Source organism: Schistocerca gregaria, chromosome 7 (assembly GCF_023897955.1).
Source record: "Schistocerca gregaria isolate iqSchGreg1 chromosome 7, iqSchGreg1.2, whole genome shotgun sequence".
In the NCBI taxonomy this organism is placed as follows: Eukaryota; Metazoa; Arthropoda; class Insecta; order Orthoptera; family Acrididae; genus Schistocerca; species Schistocerca gregaria.
Window position 1 is genome coordinate 215,150,464 of NC_064926.1, and position 19,395 is coordinate 215,169,858.

At 44.0% G+C, this 19,395-nt stretch overlaps 1 protein-coding gene across 1 annotated transcript in view; it reads left to right on the forward strand.

Annotated features, from left to right (window-relative positions):
• LOC126281478 (glycogen-binding subunit 76A) overlaps positions 1 to 14,594 on the forward strand; it is a 67,047-nt gene extending 52,453 nt beyond the window's left edge. The window contains exons 3-4 of the mRNA XM_049980474.1: positions 3,518 to 4,742; positions 12,888 to 14,594. Of these exons, the coding sequence (XP_049836431.1) occupies positions 3,518 to 4,573 (1,056 nt within the window). The 3' untranslated portion in view covers positions 4,574 to 4,742; positions 12,888 to 14,594. The remainder of the gene's footprint in view (positions 1 to 3,517; positions 4,743 to 12,887) is intronic.
• Positions 14,595 to 19,395: the final 4,801 nt, after the last annotated feature.

A 19,395-nucleotide genomic window follows, 5' to 3' on the forward strand; every position in this document is an offset into this window, starting at 1 on the left:
CGCACTTTGACCTTCGAGCCAGGGCATATCTCACAGACAACGACAGGCAAAGTGCAATAGGAAGGTGATCCCGAGTGGCATGTCCTGTGCATTCCTCTAACCACATCGCTCTTGACTTTTCGTTTGGAGTTAAAGCCCCTTGCATACTTAACAGCAGCAGTACTTGAGGGCATCTTTACAGCGTTTGGTACCATCAGGGGAAATATTACACAGAATCGGACAAAATATTGTTTGCAGTTGCGCATTATATAACGAAGTTAACAGTCGTTACAGTCAACATATAGTCTACTGTAGGGATGATACAGATTCGGTGTAGAGTATTTGATAGTACTCTCGGTAAATGTTTTCCAAACTACAGTATTCTGGTGTTCCATTTGCTGTTGATCCTTAGGTGGTAAACAGTTTTAATGTTATAGAGCGTGCTGTAGCTGGTACGCAATATGAATTAATGCCTACGGCAGTCCTCAGTAAGCTGTCCCACGCCCACGGTGATATTTCGTGGGCTGAAACGTCCTTGGTGAGGAAGCGCTGAAGGCGAGACCCCGAGCGCCCACTAGTGCTAATTTCCTTCGGCTGTATGGGGTCTAGGACTAAGGGCGCAACGATTAGCTGATTAGCGGGCGCTTCGCACAGCCCCGCCGACCCAGCAGCCAATGCCGGCCGACCTCGCCTCCACGTCTAGTGCAGCACTCCGCTCGCCTGCGACCTTGCTGGCACAGCCACGGCGCTTGCACAGCCATGGCGATTAGTTGGCCCAACTCGTTAACACACAGCAGCTGCGCCCGCTGGAGGGACTACTACTACTGTCAACATTCCAGCGTCTCCAGCTTAGTTACATTCGGCCCACCGCTTGCGAGGTGTCCCTTTCTCGCAACGCCCTGTGCGTGGAAAGTCATTGCCGCGACTTAGCATTATGTAGCCTTGCTAGATACTGCTGTGTTAGGACACAGGACATTCATTAGGTAGTCCAGCATGGATCCCTCTAAAAGTACACGGTCTATTTCCTTTCACACTCAGTTTGTTCTCCGTCTCTGATCTCGCTGCAGAAGGGACGTAAAACCCTATTATTTCCTTAACAGAACAGAGTCTAAGGGGCACTATCTTCCGCCAGGGTCTGCTGATAAATCCTCCAGGCGATCTGTTGTATTAGTGAATATACTAACACGGCATCTGTTCTTTCGGACATGTTAAATAATTCTATATATATGGGGGGGGGGGGGGGGGGGGAAGAAGGTCTGTGACACATCATCAAACTGTGCGTGGCATTTTATCTCTCTCATAAAAATACAATGGACCGCAAATCCTTACGCAATTTTTGATCAAAGATGTCAGAACGTCAATATCCAACTCACTGAGTTTTCTCAGAAATCAGTTTCCGAATATCTAATGCTTATCTTGATATTGTTTCAGTATTTCTACTGGTATAACGGAAGCATAAAACACACTAATTTTGTCTAAAATACTCGTGTGGAAGGGGTGAGTGACTCGCAATAAAGGTATTGCCTCAACTGTACTTCTGTAACTTGTATTAATATCGGGCACATCGGAGAAATTAACCGTATTACTGCATGTATAATCCTAAGAAAAGTCGTTAAATTGTCTACACCAGTTTTTAATTCAAGTTATGAATGAGAATAAGAAAATATCGGCTACACTGCGCATCGGGTGTAAAGTACAAAGAGCGGCTTTATTCTGTCGCGTGACTTAAAAGTAGGTTTCAAACATCAATATAACAGAGTGCGCGCAGTGTATACTATCTGGATGGACGGACGGATCAAAAGGAATCACGAACGTGCTAGGACCATTTTGACCGATCCCTAAAAATTGGCACTGAATGTTGTTCAAGCTTCACTTACTTCGCAGATGAGAAAACATTGTTTCTAGGTTCCTTCGAACCTTAAGATTACGTCGCTTTCCATTCCCTTGATTTATATAACCACTAAGAAAACTCTCGTGGTTGAACCTCAGCTTACCTTCCTTCCACAAGCGATCAACTTCTTGCTCGCACGTGTGTTTAGACTTCGGCATGCCGCTTAACATACAAATCGTGAGAGTTTTGATACGAAGTCAGTTGAACAGAATTACATCCGCTTTATGTTCCTTGCAGAATATCACGACTGGTACGCAGCGGTTTCGACTGGCTTGGCAGGGAACTTCCTCGATGAAAACTGCTAGTTACACGGCACTTGTGTAAAGCTGAGAGTCCCTGGCATGCACACCTGTAAAGCGGTCAGTTCAGTTCGATTTTTACCCTCCACGCTGCCCTCCAATACTAAATTGGTGATCCCTTGATGCCTCAGAACATGTCCTACCAACCGATCCCTTCTTCTAGTCAAGTTGTGCCACAAACTTCTCTTCTCCCCAGTCCTATTCAATACTTCCTTATTAGTTACGTGATCTACCCATCTAATCTTCAGCATTCTTCTGTAGCACCACGTTTCGAAAGCTTTTATTCTCTTCTTGTCCAAACTATTTATCGTCCATGTTTCACTTCCATACATGGCTACGCTCCATACAAATACTTTCAGAAATGACTTCCTGACACTTAAATCTATATTCAGTGTTAACAAATTTCTCTTCGTCAGAAATGCTTTCCTTGCCATTGTCACTCTACATTTTATATCCTCCCTAGTTCGACCATCATCAGTTATTTTGCTCCCTAAATAGCAAAACTCATTTACTACTTTAAGTGTATCATTTCCTAATCTAATTCCATCAGCATCACTCGACTTAATTCGACTACATTCCATTATCCTCGTTTTGCTTTTGTTGATTTTCATCTTATATCCTCCTTTCAAGACGCTATCCATTCCATTCAACTGCTCTTCAAAGTCCTTTGCTGTATCTGACAGAATTACGATGTCATAGGCAAACAGTTTTTATTACTTCTCCATGGATTTTTGTACTTACTCCGAATTTTTCTTTTGTTTCCTTCACTGCTCGCTCAATATAAAGATTGAGTAACATCGGGGATAGCCCTGTCTCGCTCTCTTCCCAACCACTGCTTCCCTTTCATGTCCCTCGACTCTTATAACTGCCATCTGGTTTCTGCACAAATTGTAAATAGCCTTTCGCTCCCTGTATTTTACCTCTGCCACCTTCAGAGTTTGAAAGAGAGTATTCCAGTCAACATTGTCAAACGCTTCCTCTAAGTCTACAAATGCTAGAAACGTAGGTTTGCCTTTTTTAATCTAGCTTCTAAAATAAGTCGTAGGGTCAGTATTGCCTCACGTGATATCTTCATGCCCTAGGTTCTTTAAATGAGATTTGGTGAGATTTTGGCGGACCCCTTACCCACGCCCTCCCCTCCTACTTTGCTCCTCCGCCTCCTTTTCCTCCCTCCCTCCCTCCCTCTCCCTCCCCCCCCCCCCCCAACGCCCGTTTTGAGATCAGGGAATTTAAGGACGTACTGTAAGGACTGCACCTTCCTCTTCACGCTCTCCTGTAAAGCTGAATAAAAAGTTCGGCAGAACCCAGAGCGGCATTGACTAACGCTGCGTTGCCTCTGGCTGTGCAGGTGCGAGTGATGCGCGAACCGTCAAATGCGCCGCCCACGTGGAGCTTGCAGTTCCTCGCGCAGGTGATGCGCGACCTGGAGCCCGCCGCCGTCGCAGCCGCCGCCAACGAGGCCGCCTCCGTCCCGAGCGCCGCTTCTTCGCCCGCCGCAGTCACCGCCTCCGAACCCGAGCGCTGGGTGCCGGAGTTCGCGCAGCCCGCCTCCGACTACCTGCAGTTCCGCGAGCGGCTCGACTCGGGCAACGTCTCCTTGGAGAATGTGATAGTGCGCGACGCCGAGGGCGTCTTCACGGGCACAGTCAAGGTGCGCAACCTCGACTTCCACAAGGAGGTGAAGCTGCGCTGGACGGCGGATGGCTGGAAGACGTACACGGACGAGCCGTGCTCCTACGTGGAGAACCAGGTGGCGTGCTCTTCCGCCTACGTGCTCTACGACACCTTCTCCTTCCGCGTGTCTCTCCCACCTGCGAATCCGCGGGACGAATCCTCCCCTTCCTCCTCTTCCTCCTCCTCCTCCTCCTCCTCCTCCTCCTCGTCGTCGTCGGAGTCGTCGCCGTCCACCTCGTCTCCCGCCTCTGCGACGCCAGCTTCATCGTCCGATTCTTCCTCCGCATCAGCTTCTTCTCCTGGCTCAACCACTTGTTCCTCCGCATCCTCTCCTTCACCTGCCTCTAACGCTTCTTCCCCTGCGCCCACGACATCCTGTTCTTCCAGCGCTAGTGACACTAAAGCAGCGACCACCACCACCGAGCCAGCTCGACCACGGGAACCTTCGCGGCGAGTGGAGTTCTGCGTGTGTTTCCGCTGCGGCGGCCACGAGTACTGGGACAGCAACGGCGGAGCCAACTACGCGCTGGTGCGGCGGGCGCCCGCCGTCGCGACGCCCGCCCCCGCAGCCGCCCCCGCGGCGGTGGCGGTGGCGTCGGTCCCCGCCGGCGCCGGGCCTGGGCCTGCCCAGGGCGCCGGTAAGTTCAGAGACGCCCTTCACGCTAAGCTCGACTCGTGGTCAGAGTTTGCCAGCTGGAACCACCTGGTTACCGAAGGGCCTTACTGGTGAAGCGACAGCCGCGCTCGATCGTCAGAAGACCGGAGACCAGCTCACGTTGTGCGCTCTCGTTGGGACTCGGGCTAAAACTGCTGTCGCTTCACCCGTCGCAAAACCGATTGATGTACTGGGAAGCGTTGCTTGGACAACTGGATGGTGTCGTCTGCGAGACGACTGAAAGGTAGGAAGCTGTTCTGTGGTGGATTGGTGTTCTGGGTTCACTCTCTATACATTCTGTCTAGAGAAGTCCTTTAGTTGCCTTTCGGATAAGGTTGGTTCAAACTGGCCTGTAATTAATTTCTGTGAAGAGTGACTCAACGAAATACACACGTTGTAGAAGACGCAATTTAGTTTCCCATAAATTCTTAACTAGCGATAGGCCGACTCTAATGATACTGTACGTCGGCGAATTTCGTGACGTATACGAGGACAAAGTAGATAGAAAACGGACAATATTGATTTGCTTCTGTATTTACTTGGAATGCAAATTGCGTAGCTCGAGGATGAGTATGGGTTGAAAGGTTTCGTTTTGTAATGATTTTGCGATGTCAACGAATGTGACGTCATGAGAGTAATTAAAATTGTTGATACGGCGCATATTTGACGCATTTTGGATTTCGATGCGTGTGTTCTGTCCAGCAACTTGATATCATGAGTCAAATGATACTAGAGATACCGGTAGGTTCAGAATATCCCACTACAGTGTGTGTACTGTAAGCTCGTCCCGAGAACCAAGACAATTCAAACAAATACAGTAGGGGAGTGTCTGTATTTAGCAAAAATGCATGCTCTGAAAAAAATACACACACTGCCCTACTTTCTCATGTCAAGACAAGGCAATCTGACGAGTAAAACGAAGTCCCTCCCTGTGTGGGTCTCGTGATTCATATGCGAGCACTATGGGACGTACACTAGAACATTTGGAAGTTTGGGTGCGTCCTGGAGTAGTTTTCGTTTGCCTGATGCAGCAGTTAAGGCAACCGCGACCGCTCGCGTAAAATGGGAAATCCGCATTATTCTCGGTCCGGCACAAATTTCCTTATGTTACTAGTAAATCGTACAGCAGTTTTCCAATCGTATTTGCAGTTTGCAAATGCATTTCATAATTAATAACAAGCAATCGATCTCGTAAGAAACCTAAAACGAAAAGATTTTGATAAAGATATGAAAAGACTGCTTGAAGAGATAGGTTGTGGAGCCTCGGTTGTGCTGCTTAATAAACCTGCAGTTAGTATGAAAAATGGTTCTCCGCAATGAGATTGTCGTTTTCTTGCCTAAATTTCCTTTTAGAAAACTGACGCAGTAAAATCTGTTGTCAACTGCACAAAGTTGAAAGAACGACACCTGCGTGCTGCTGCATTCTGGCATAAGGGATGTGTACCACGCAGAGAACTCTTTACATCTTATAAGCACTGTTCCATGTAATCGACGACAAATCTATCGGTGTTACAAGCTCTTGTAACCACGTTACCAATCCACAAGAAACAGGTCATTGGTAAGGGACAGCGAAGACCAAGCACATGCCATTCTCACCTGTCTGGTGTGGTGCCGAATAGCTCCTTTTTGGGTACAGAATGGGGAACGGGGGGGGGGGGGGGGGGGTACAGTGATGCTGTAGCATGTGGCTACCAGTATTGAATTTGTCTGAACTCGTTGAGTAACTGAAACACTCTCCACCGGAGTAAATTACGGACCTAGTATGAACCAGCATTTCCACTCTACTAAATGCTTGCACCTTTATTTTAGCGCCAGTTGATAGCATATAAAAACAGTAATTACCATTAAATCGGTATGACGCAATACAGGACAATGAAGTTACTCTCTCATCACGCATGTAGTGCTTATTACAGAATAGAAAATTCCTTCAGCAATACGATAACTGTGCCGTTTCTTTCATCGTGTACCAGCACAGCAGAACATTTTACATTCGAACACTTTCCATAATGCAAAGTATAATATTAAGTTATTTTTTATATTGATGTTATTCATCCATTTTGAATGGAAAACAGTTGGATTAAAAAGGGTGCTGAGTAACAGTAACTTCCTTACTAAACTGCATTTTACCTTAGTCTTTACAAAACAGTCATTTGGGACGTAAGAGTACGTGGGTAGGAACCATTTTGTTGTGGGTGGCCATCCTGTTGTCCTCTGTTGTGTTCTAGATTCTGATACTGGACGTCTTTCCTTCGTAGCACGTTTCCCAGTAACTAAAACGATCACTATTCCTCGGTAACCAAGTCTTAATATTAACTTTTATGGCTGAAAGAACGCATATTATTGCCTAAAGAGCAGACTATCTCAATGTGTTACAGCTGTCAGTTAAAACAATTGTTTGTTTGACCGTTATGGGTAAAAAAACTGCCTTTTTAATAACACCCGATTTTTACGATAATTCGTGATTAAAAAGTAATTCATTTAAAAATATTCTGTGAATCAACAATTAAGTTGTTCACCTTTGTCTAAAAGTGCTAAAACGGAACTGTTTACTAGCAAGTCTTGCTAGTTTGTGTCTGTAAATATTTATTGCAGCTGTGGGAGCCTGTAATCATACACCATTTCCTTCTTGCATACAGTATATATAAAGTTCTTAATGTCATCCCGCAAATGATCGTCTGCTCTTTAATATCTGCTGGTAGCAATTTAGTTACTATTAATAACTATTATTTTATTTTGCATAGAACTTTTGTGCTGCACAGTTTCAAACTATAGACCACATATTTAGTAAAACTGACGTATTTCCACCCCCTTCCCCAAAGGCGCCTGCACATCTGCTTCAGTTGCGAAAAACTCGGTTTCAGCGTGTATATATGAGTGAATAACTCCTGGTAAATAAAACTGGTCATTTTTTCAGTCCAAGAGTAGTAGTTTTTTTGATCGAATTCTCTTCTGAAGAAACAAACACGAAATAATGGACCTTTAAACTGAATACGGCCGCTTTCCTTCCTCATTCTTATACAACATGAGCTTTTGTTCTCTCCGAAACAGTCGTCGACGGGAGGTAAATCGTGTCTGCCTGACCAGTTCACAGTAATGAAGGCAGTAAACGCGCTTCTCTTACTTCTTGGATCAGAAATCTGTCCTGCGCTGAAAGAGAACTAGTCCATTCTGTCCGAAATTCCGCAGATGTTCTCAAGTTGCTTCTCGCGCTTTTGGTTTGGTCATTTAAGATATTTTTCTGCCCCACTTAGAGCTTGAGGAACTAGGTCAGGTCAAACGAAAGCGCCGCTTCCCTCCTTCGTAACTATCATCTCAAATTTCCTCATGCCGCATTGTCCAGAAATAGTAGCCCTCTTAACGTAATATGACAAGTCTTGCGAAACTTACAGTTGGGTACGTGTACCGGGGTTTCGATGTGCACACAGAACTACAAAATCGTTTTGGAAGCAAGCTTAAAGGATTTTGAATACTGAAACTTCCTGGCAGATGTAGTTTCTGTGCTAGACAGAAACTCGAACTCTGGATCTTTAGCTCTTGCGGGCTGAGTTACCTAAGCGCGACTCAACGACTCGCCAGCCAGCACAGCGTTGCTTCCCCCTGTACCTCTTCTCCTACCTCGCAATCTTCACCGAAGTTCTACGATATGCCTGCATTGTACCATCATTTGAGGATCGGCTTAACATACAATAGCCTTCAGTTCGGGAAAAATCAACAAGAATGCCTATAATGAAATCTCGTAGGTTTAGCAACAGCACCATAATTTGTAAATTTAAAACTCTTCTTGAGATAAGAGATGGATTATAAACAAATACTAGCAGTATTTTTTAGCAGTTCGTGACACCTGCTTAGGTCGAAGCTACACTGAGATTACAATTTACACTTCGGCCTTAAATGTACCGTTGACCTTGAAGATGGTTATGACGCTCAACAAACAAGATTTGTCGCTTCGTTAAAGAGCACACTGGTCGCTGTACACCTGACTACCATGGCAGTGAAATGGTATATGTATGTGTGTACGTATTAGTCAGCTACACGGAATCAGCACAGTGTGCTGAATCGCCATGGAGACACGACAATAGCACAAAGCACCGGTCATCTTTGGGCGTGCACATGACGACACTGTGTAAGAAGTCTCCCGATTTGTTGATACAAACAGTGCTCGTAAAGCGGTAGCAACCAGCACGAGCTGAAGACGATTATCACATCTTGTCATAGACAAACCCAATAAATCCTTGCTGTCGGTGAATTCAAGTCCATCTCGTCCAGTTCCTGAGCGAATATTGTAAAAGGGGGCTGCATAAAATTGAGATTTATAGACGGTTGCAACGTAAAACCCTGTTGCTTAAGACACACCAAGCATTAGTGGGCAAAACACGGATATAGGGCAGTGGGTGACAGGATATGTGTATCTAGAATGAAATTTTCTCTCTACAGCGGAGTGTGCGCTAATATGAAACTTCCTGGCAGATTAAAACTGTGTGCCGGACCGAGACTCGAACTCGAGACCTTTGCCTTTCGCGGGCAAGTGCTCTACCGACTGAGCTACCCAACCACGACTCGTGCCCCGTCCTCACAGCTTTATTTCCGCCAGTACCTCGTCTCCTACCTTCCAAAATTTACAGAAGCTCTCCTGCGAATCTTGCAAAACTAGCACTCCTGAAAGGAAGGATATTGCGGAGACATGGTTACTAGGTTCGCAGGAGAGCTTCTGTTAAGTTTGGAAGATAGGCGACGAGGTACTGTCTGAATTAAAGCTGTGAGGACGGGGCATCAGTCGTGCTTGGGTAGCTCAGTCGGTAGAGCACTTGCCCGCGAAAGGCAAAGGTCCCGAGTTAGTCTCGGTCCGGCACACAGTTTTAATCTGCCAGGAAGTGTCAGGATGTGTGTAGTTCTGTCAGATTAGTCAGGAATTTGTCACAGTGCACCTATAGCCAATCCGACGTTCAACCTGCAGTGCGTGGAGGGTGCTGCTAAGGTCGGAGGAGCGGTTAAAAAAACTGGACATGGCATACTTGAAATTTCACCATCCTTAGGTAGACGTAAGTGGCAACATGTGCTGAATTAGTAGACCTTCAGTATCAAAATGTCTGGCGTGTTTCCCGACGTTTCTGATTACAACTAAGCCGCTTGAGTGGTTTTTAGACGTTAATAAGAATCGGCCTTTATAGTCCGAAGCGACACCCTTTTGCACGTGCTTACAGCATTTCATGCCGTGACACGGGAATAAGATGTGGAAAAAAAGTGTGCCAAACAGAGCGAGAATTGCGGGAATATAGTGCGCGATCTAGGTAATGTACACACACCAGGACAAATAGATCTGGACCGTCCTGGAATCGTGCACGGATAGCCGAAGTGGCTACACTGGACGCTGGCAACAGGCGAGAAATCCGGGTTAGTCCCGGTTCGGCAGAAACGTTAATTTGCTCTGCAATATTCTGCAGCTGACGCTAAACCATAATAGCAATTTGCGAGTTGATTCTTGCTCCACATACTGACATACACAAACCTCCGACCAAAGTGAATTCAAGTCAGAAGCTGCATTATTAATACGAGGGGAGTTAAATAAATAATTGAGCACTTTTTCTTTCTGAAAGCAACTAGGTTCTATTCAGGATTAAAATACACCGCATTATTCTCCACTCTTCCGGCTACAAAACCCTATTTTTCAACGTAATCCCCGTTCAATACGGCGATCTTACGGTGCCGTAAAGGGAGGACCGTTATGCCCATATGGAACCATCTACTGGTCGACGTCGGTGCCAACGTCTTTCTGCATAAATAACCTGCTCATCAACCACGTACTGCTTCCCGTGGAGCGCATCCTTCATTCGGATGGTCCTTCGTTGGTCTTCACACTCATCTGTCAGGCGCTGAGGAACCCTGCGGGCACAAGTCTTTCAGTACCGCAATTGGCGGACCTGTGTGGGAGCACTGCCAGCACAGGTGTCCGTTTGAGCAATGAGGTGTTTGTGATCCGTCGATCTTCTGAGTGTCGTTACGTTCCAACACTGCAGGATTCTCAGCAGAATTGCACGACCTTGTTGAGATGACGACAGACGCCTTGCCCATCGACTCACCTTGCTTTTGTTCACTGCCAGGTCCCCGTGGACGTTCTGCAAGCGCCTGAATATCTGCGAGGCTTTGGTTTACCGCCAAAAAACATCGACACCTCTGCTTGGAACGGACCTCCACTACAGACGCTATTTTGAAGGCAACGTGTAGCACCCCTCCTCCCCCCCTTCATGAAACGATAAGGGCTGAAACGGGAATATTCCACTATGTCCCAGAACAAATTCGAAATTTTTTCAACCGAAACTGGTCGAGAAAAAAATGTTTTACTTATTGAACGCCCTGGGGTTATTTAGTCACATGAGCAACCGAGCTGCAATTGCGTGACCGTACTATACAGTGGTGAAAGCAAATAACCTAACAGTTCTTGCTACTGCCTACAGTGGTCCGATTGCGTGTGTGAAAAATAATCGGAGAGGCAGTTCAGCTTTTCCTAGAGCATTGACTTGTCTGCGGCGGTCGAAGAGGGTCATCAAGTTGGAGCGATGCTCCGGAGTTTGCCATGTTGGGGACCTGAGCGGCGCATGGCAGAATTGGCGCCGAGATAACCCCTGACCCCTCAGCAGCAGAACACGCCGGAGCGACGGCAGCCGACGCGTGCCAATTACGCAACATTCTGTCAACCCGCAGATATCGCACTTGGCGCCGGAATCGCGTTCCTCGTCCCAGAATTCTGGCACCAGCTGGCTGTCATCTTACATGAGGAAGTCAGTGTCCCAAGCGATCTGATCACCGGCAAACAGCCCTGATTCTTTGTTCACCTACGTTTTTGTTCTTTGAGCATTATTTATCCACAGCTGATGGCGGCCTCTTCCACATTCCTCCACGTCACATCTGTGCTATCGCGTCAGCAACATTTCAAACATTTCTCACAGAGAAATCTCTTCTGGTGTCTTCCAGTGACTCTTTCGTGTGGCAAATGAACCACCTCATTGCTCGACCTATTGGGATCGTACAGCACTACAGTCCACACCATTGCCATTCAGCCCCCTAACTATTTTCACTGTGTCTTTTATCGGCATCCCTCTTTCTTTTATCTCGTCCCTGAGTTTGATACCCAGGATCCGCCCCGCCATTTCTTTTTTTGCACACAATGTAAATGATGAGTGCTCATCTTCAGTTGCTGTAGTTCTACTTTTCGATCGTGTAGGAGCTCTGAAACAGATATTTATGTATTCGCTGAAGTCACCTAAAAGGTCACACATTCATTCGAAGGATTGTACACTTCAGAAACGTTTATTAGCATTGCCGAATTTCAGCCACCTCGACGCCAAATAGATACGTCCTGCTCCATCATGTCCATTGCCTAGCGACTGAGTGGTATAAAGAACTGCTTAATGAACCCGTACAGCGGAAGGCTGGCTTAAAATCTAGTTATCCTGATTCGTGTTTTCCTTAGTGTATTATCACTTAATGCTCTTTAAAGAAGACCACTACTGATTCCGTCCTGCATTCCTTTGCCCAAATGAGGCATAGGGCTCCATCATAAGAGTCTGTTTGTGTAATTTTGTTTTTATTTGCTTCACTTGATTCCGTATTACGTTTCGCTATATGAAGATACTCATCATGAAACAATAGAGAAAGTAAGACTTGAAAGTTGTTAAAAGATAATTGTAACAAGTTACTCAGTGCCCCTCAACGACCGGTAACTAATACAGAAAAAGTATCCTCCGTGTGACACAGACATACTGCATACGGTGTTAGTAGATTGGTATTACTTATACGGGATCCCTGTAAACACTATTTGGAAATTTGAGTATAATCTTAACTACTCGGCGTCGCTGGCGCCCATTACACATTTGCATTGGTCAGTTACCATTACGTTTCTTCTATTTTCATTGCCGATGCATTCACATTTATTCATCTGAACTTCCCGTTTAAAGCTAAATTGAGGCTCCATATGTGGCATTTTTGAAAGACTTCGTACTTACTGTGTTTAAGTGTTTTCATAACACCTTCAATTTTCTCCTTTTGATAGTTAATTTCTTCCAAAAAAAGTCTCGTTTCCGGCATTGTCCTCTTTTCGTTACCTTGTACTTCGTTTACCTTCACAGTCGCTGTTGAATGCTGCCTCGTTCTGTTTTTCTCTGTAAGTGTTCTGTTCGTCCAGTTTTCCTTCGTGCGCCTGCAATCTTCCCTCTTGGTTTATACGCTAACGTCCGACGCTTGTATGTCATTTTTCTTTGCCTTCAGCTTAGGAACTGCATCCACACACTATACATCTGTGCTTTTTTTTTCCTTCCTTTGCTGTCACCTCTGCTGTTCTACTTAGGTTCCTTGTGGGCTAACATTTACCACTGCTTGTTCCTTTTGATTCCAGAGGACCGCCTGAGCAGCATTCTGGCAACACTACGAGCAAGCCGCCGTTGCAGACGTCCGATGGCCAGCCTGCTGCAGAGTCCCACACCGCAGGACTGCCAACCATAGTCGACCAGCTGCCAAGCCAGCGGACCAGAGTAAGCTGCAGACCACACTGCAGTTGGGAACGTCGTCAAATGCGCCGCCACCTGCTAACGGAAATTCGTAGTGACAGCATCGTCGAACAACCACGAGAAAGAAGCAGTGTTGGCGCGAGTGAGCTGTGAGAAGTGACGAGATAGTATACGAAACCGCGTTGTTGCTGTCCTCTGTTTACAGTGTCATATTTATTGGCTTTCGTTGTCGGTGTGATTCGTTCTGTGACCGGATCGCTTTATTTTTTATTTTTTTAAGCAGTCGATTACTGTATCGTCCTGAGAGCAGTGGTATGCAAGAGAACGTTTGGACAAAGTGGTTGCAGTGTGTGATTGAGGCTGTAAATAAGACAATTGAGAACAGAAAGACTGATCGATTTTTTCGCCCGCGAAACGAGTTTTAGTTTCGAAACTCTCATCTGCTTCGGAGCTCTTGTAAATATTTCCACATAGAGAGAGAAGACAATGTGAAATGCTATTTGCATTAATTGTACATAGTGCTCAACAAATACGTGGATGTTGTACGAATTCATGAAGAGCTGTATACTATTGTATTGCTTTCATTTTTTACTGAACTGATATGTATAGCAATCCCTCGATGTCAAGTCATACATAATGAATAATATTATTTTCGTAATTCACAGAAGCATATTTGCGTGTTCATGGATTGTTGTCTAACGTTTTATGTACATCTTTCAATGAAAGAAAATAGTTTTAGAAGCTATTATGGAAATTTTCATATTGAATATATAGCCTTCACAAACCATCTCTGAGGGTAATTTCTGTATTTTGTAGAAAGATTTACTGCTCTGCCAGAAAATATTGTCTGAGAGGAAACATGTTCAATATTTAATTTCTGATATTTTTCCCTTCAGCTAGCAGCTTAGTTGCTTCCACATGGTAACGGGTAACAACGGCTAACATGTCCAATAACGGGGAAAATTATTCACATTTCTGTAGCAGCATCTTAGTTGTGTTGCTTGTACTGTCTGTCATCTATTCTAGCCTTTATACAGCAATGTTACCGTGTCAAAAGATTTACAATAAGCAAAACCATTTTAAAGGAATCTATACATAGCCATAGCTTTGAACCTGGAAGCTACATTGTTAAACATGACTGAAATTGTCAGTGTAAAAAGATGTGGTCAACGTATAAGTCATCAGGAGTAAATGTTTGGTTTTTATGATTGTATTTAATGTGAATCTGTGTTGTATGAGTCTGAGAGGAGCAGGTGGTACATGATCACATCAATTTTTAGTAAGTCATTAACTTTTGAGACTGATTACAGAGCATAATAATTATTGTTCCTGAATTAAGAATCTGCTAAGTTCTACTTTTAATGCATGGCTATTGCCATTGCAGCTACATTTTTCTTTATTTTGCTTTTTCTATACGAAACCACACACATTATGCCCATTGTAAAGACATACACATGTTAATGGAAGTTAGACAGAGATTATTATACAGCTGTATAGACTTCTTGCAGAAAAATACATGTTCCTCTTTTGGTATGAAGTTTTCTGCTTCTGTATATACTTGGATTGCAGCTAAATAAATCAGGTGTTACAAATGATTGTTTCAATTAATTTCTCAGATCAACCCTCTATATTTCAGACAGTGCTGGATCATTGTTACAGTTACTGAATGAGCAGGGATTACAAGAGGTGCTGTTCACAGTAGTAGTGAGTATCTCCTGTGAATAACAGAACAAGCCAGACTCGGAGTGTGTGTGTGTATCCTAGGATGGTGAAACATTAGTAAGATGATTACATTGTGACTGCTCCAGTTTTAACTGACAGATCTGTAAGCTCAGCAGTGAAACCTCCATACTTTTGATGGACTGTAAGTACTTGCATATTTCACCTGAACGATGTACTCTATTAGCTATATCAGTGATTGCTGTTTAATTTTTAGAGAGGAGAAAATGCCTCTTTTTTTTTAGTTGGGGCAACAAGTCTCATATATTAGTGAATATTATGTCAGTTGCTAAACATAATGACCGAAGCTCAATTATCTATGTCAAAGCATTTTTTTAGGATTTACCATGACTTACTGATACAGAATGAAGGAAGTTTACAGTTAAGTCACATTTATTTCTGCAACATATTTTGGAGGCTCAAACCTCCATGTGGATTAATAAGGCATGTTTGTGATGTTAAGACTTTTGGGTAACCTCTGGCACTGTCTATTGGACAAGGTGACAGAGATGGAGGGGGGGGGGGGAGGGGGAGAGTGAGAAATAACACACAATGCCCCAGAGAAAAAAAATCTCCTAAGTGACCAAGGAAACTAATTTATATGTTATTCATCATGACAATGGATTTATTAAATAAATCAGATGTAATTTGACATTTAAATACAAAAATAGAACACACATTGATTTGAAACAAAAATGTCAAAATCATGAAAGTACTAATGAGACTGACTAATTCAGCATGAAGGATGGAACACTCTGCATCACACCTTCCCCTTTCTGTGTATCAATATTAATGCTACTAGAATGCTTCTATGAAAAGAGTATGAACCACAAAACTGTAATAGTATGGTACATACATTAGGTAAGCAGGTGCTGTTGCAGGTTGAAAGAACATGCTGCAGTGTGTGACAGAGCACCTGGAAAACTCCAAACATGCTGAGCTGCAAAAAAAATGCTTACCATAAACAAATGTCTCATGAGTAGCCCCTGCTTGCCACCACTAATCTGCAAGTGTGTGACCTAGTGCACTGCTGGATGGGCTCAAACCATTGACTCCAGTGCAATGGTCAGAGCATGGATGTATGCTCCTATTTCCTCTCCTCTCTCCATGTCATCCTTGCACTGACTCTCTTAATTGGGGTCCTGTAACAAACTACTTCCATAATTTTCTGAAAACTACCTACTTTCCCAGGATACACATCATATGGAGCACCGCAGAATATACACACTACCAGTGGACACACAGCAGGTTCTCTAGGCCAACAGCATGAACATATACAGACATGCAGTCTCCCTCCATAAAATGGCAAAATCACTCCCTGTAGCAGAGGGGCTTGCTACCAAAAATTACAAACACCCATGGTTCGTCTTCTGAAGTGACTGATTTCCAATGACAATGTTTTTTCTGTGTAGGAAGTTGCTGGGTACTGAACTAAAGAGCTAAAAAAAGGGGTGTGTGTGTGTGTCAAGCACCAAGCAGTGTGGTGCCATTTCAGAGTCTGAGGAGAAATGTTTTAAGACACACACACACACACACACACACACACACACACACACACACACACACACACACACACACACACACACACTCCAAAAAAAAAGAGACTGTCTATCTTCCAGAGTTCTGAGAACCAGGGTGATGCAAAACTTTTTTGATTTATGTACCTGCATTTCTTCACTCTCTGGAAACCATATATATGTAGCATGCCCATGTCGCATCAGTTCTGGTCTGGGTGTGCACATGCCTCATATATGCCAAATCGGCGATTGTCCAAAACTTTACACAAGGTACACATGAATTATAGTAAAGGCGGCAATACACAAAATCAACATAAACTGTAACCTATTTGATAATACACTTACATAAGTCATCATACAAACAGCTTGTCTTCCATTTAGCATGTATCAATTCTGACTTGTAAATCTGGCGCCGCAAGTCAAAGAGAATACTCATTGAGCATGGTGGTAATAGTGTTCAGTGTAAGTTAGTACCTTAGTCCACGCATATGATTGTAGGTCCCAACTGTCAGTATAGTAGCGTTTATCATGCATGCAAAGTACTTAACTGTAACATCACCTCTAAAGAGAGTATAGCATCGCTATAGACCATCTTTAAATAAAGTAAGCATGATGTATCCAGAATGAGATTTTTGGCAGATTAAAACTGTGTGTGGGACCGAGACTCGCGACCTTTGCCTTTCGCTGGCAACTGCTCTACATATTGAGCTACCCAAGCATGGGGCACGATCTGTCCTCAGGGCTTTAATTCTGCCAGTACCTCGCCTCCTACCTTCCAAACTTCACGGAAGCTGCTCTGCGAAACTTGCAGAACTAGTACTGCTGGAAGAAAGGATATTACGGAGAATGGCTTTGCTACAGCCTGGGGGATGTTTCCAGAATGAGATTTTCACTCTGCAGCGGAGTGTGCGCTGATAAGAAACTTGCCCTCGAAAGGCAATCTTCCCGAGTTTGAGTCTCGGTCTGGCACAGTCTTAATCTGCCAGGAAGTTTTAAACATGATGTAGCCTAACATGCTGAACAGAAGCTCAAATAAAATACGATCCAATGTACTGAACAATACTTACCTGATTACCAACATACTTTTTTAAGTCAACGACATACACGACGATTCACACATAATTCATCTACTGAATAACCTGCGAACATCTCTTTAATAACACAAACGACGACAAAAAACAAAAGGTTTCATCTTAGACATTCACGAGGTGAGTACATGGGATTTCATACACATAGTTGAACTGACATGGACTCAAAAACGAGAGGTTACGTATCTTCCACAGATGAATACTCACAACATTCGTCTGATGGCTTTTTTCCATCTCTTAGCACTTAAAGCAGTTGAAATATTTCCGGGCACAAAATAATGGTGACAAAGTGAACAGATTATCTGTAATATTCTATCGTCACATATTCTGATACCAGTAACTGAAGTATGTGCATCAATTATACTGTACAAACTGGTAATGGATACACAATTAGACTTTGAATGCACAACATTGTCCATGATTACTGTATATTAGTAGATCGAGAAGATAATTGCCGCTATTGGGTATGCTCTCCATGGTTCCTATTCTTGGTGGAAGATTCCCTATGATAAAACAGGCAGTTGCTACTCACAATCGCTCACACTCTCCATGAAACATAACGTACTTCTCTGCGACTAAAAAGCTGATGGCACCGCACATATACTGCGGCATGGGACTCGCGATAAATACCAACGTCTCATATGTCAGGCACGTAACCACAGCGTGGGTACAAAACTAACTCTTGCGGGAAAACAACTCTAGTACAATACATCTTAGGTACACCCTAACACAATGGTACAACAACAAAAGCACCAATGTTGCTACCGACGAGCGAAAGGACAACCAAATCTTGGAAACTGAAATTAACTAGACACCCCTAACCTGGGGCAGTATTATAACTTCTCCCATGTAACAGTCTGGCTAATAAAAAGAAAGCAGTGAACACACATTTGTGTGATCAAGTCGCAAACGGTTAGTTTCCAGTATCATACTAATCAGTCTGCATCACATCCATTAATCCTTTCTGTTGAAACATTGGGATTAACAGGAAGATTCAGAATGTGTGTCTTGATTAGGTTCTTGCGACCTGTGCGACTGCTACGATCGCAGGTTCGAATCCTGCCTCGGGCATGGATGTGTGTGATGTCCTTAGGTTAGTTAGGTTTAAGTAGTTCTAAGTTCTAGGAGACTAATGACCACAGCAGTTGAGTCCCATAGTGCTCAGAGCCATTTGAACCATTTCTTGCGACCTGCATAACATCGCATACAACTAAAAATAACATTCTGATGTTGCTCGTTATTAACTACAATGTAACCACATATTAAAACCAATTGGGTATTCAGCTTGTTATTAAACCATAACATATAAACTATAGTGTAATACTCCTAGCATATCTGAAACTATGTCCTTTTACTTTACTCAGTGTATGGTTTAATGCAACATGTGTGATAACACTTGTTTTTGCCTACTTGAGAGCTGAAAACACGTTATCAGAACTTTCTGACCAATATGGAATATGCTTGCTCATGCCTTCTCTTCCAACCGTCCCTTCCATTTCCTGACTGTGATCTGGATCTTGTGGAGTGCTTCCCCACTCTCTTTTTGTGCTGCTCTTGGCCTTGGTAGAAAGTTGACAACTCCTGAGATAAGATTTCTTGGTTGGCGGTTGCTTAATACTGTAACAGGATCCAGAATTTAGATACCATGGGCCATTTCATTCATAATATCCTTGAAATCTCTCAGGAAAATATCTCGTTTACTGTGCTGCTTTGTGCAAATATATTCTATGTAAACTGCCTAGTTGTTTAATTATTCGTACTGCTGGGTTTGGGGCTGGGTAACATGAGGATACGTATTATAGGTTTTATCCTGTGCCTCATCAAATGCCGGCCGCTATCGCCGAGCAGTTCTAGGCGCTTCAGTCTGGAACCGCGCGACTGCTACATTTGCAGGTTCGAATCCTGCCTCGGGCATGAATGTGTGTGATGTCCTTAGGTTGGTTAGGTTTAAGTAGTTCTAAGATCTAGGGGACTAATGACCTCAGATGTTAAGTTCCATAGTGCTCAGAACCATTTGAGCCTTTTCAATGCAGCCTTCTAGCTCTCCAATCTAAACTAAGGACTGTTATCTG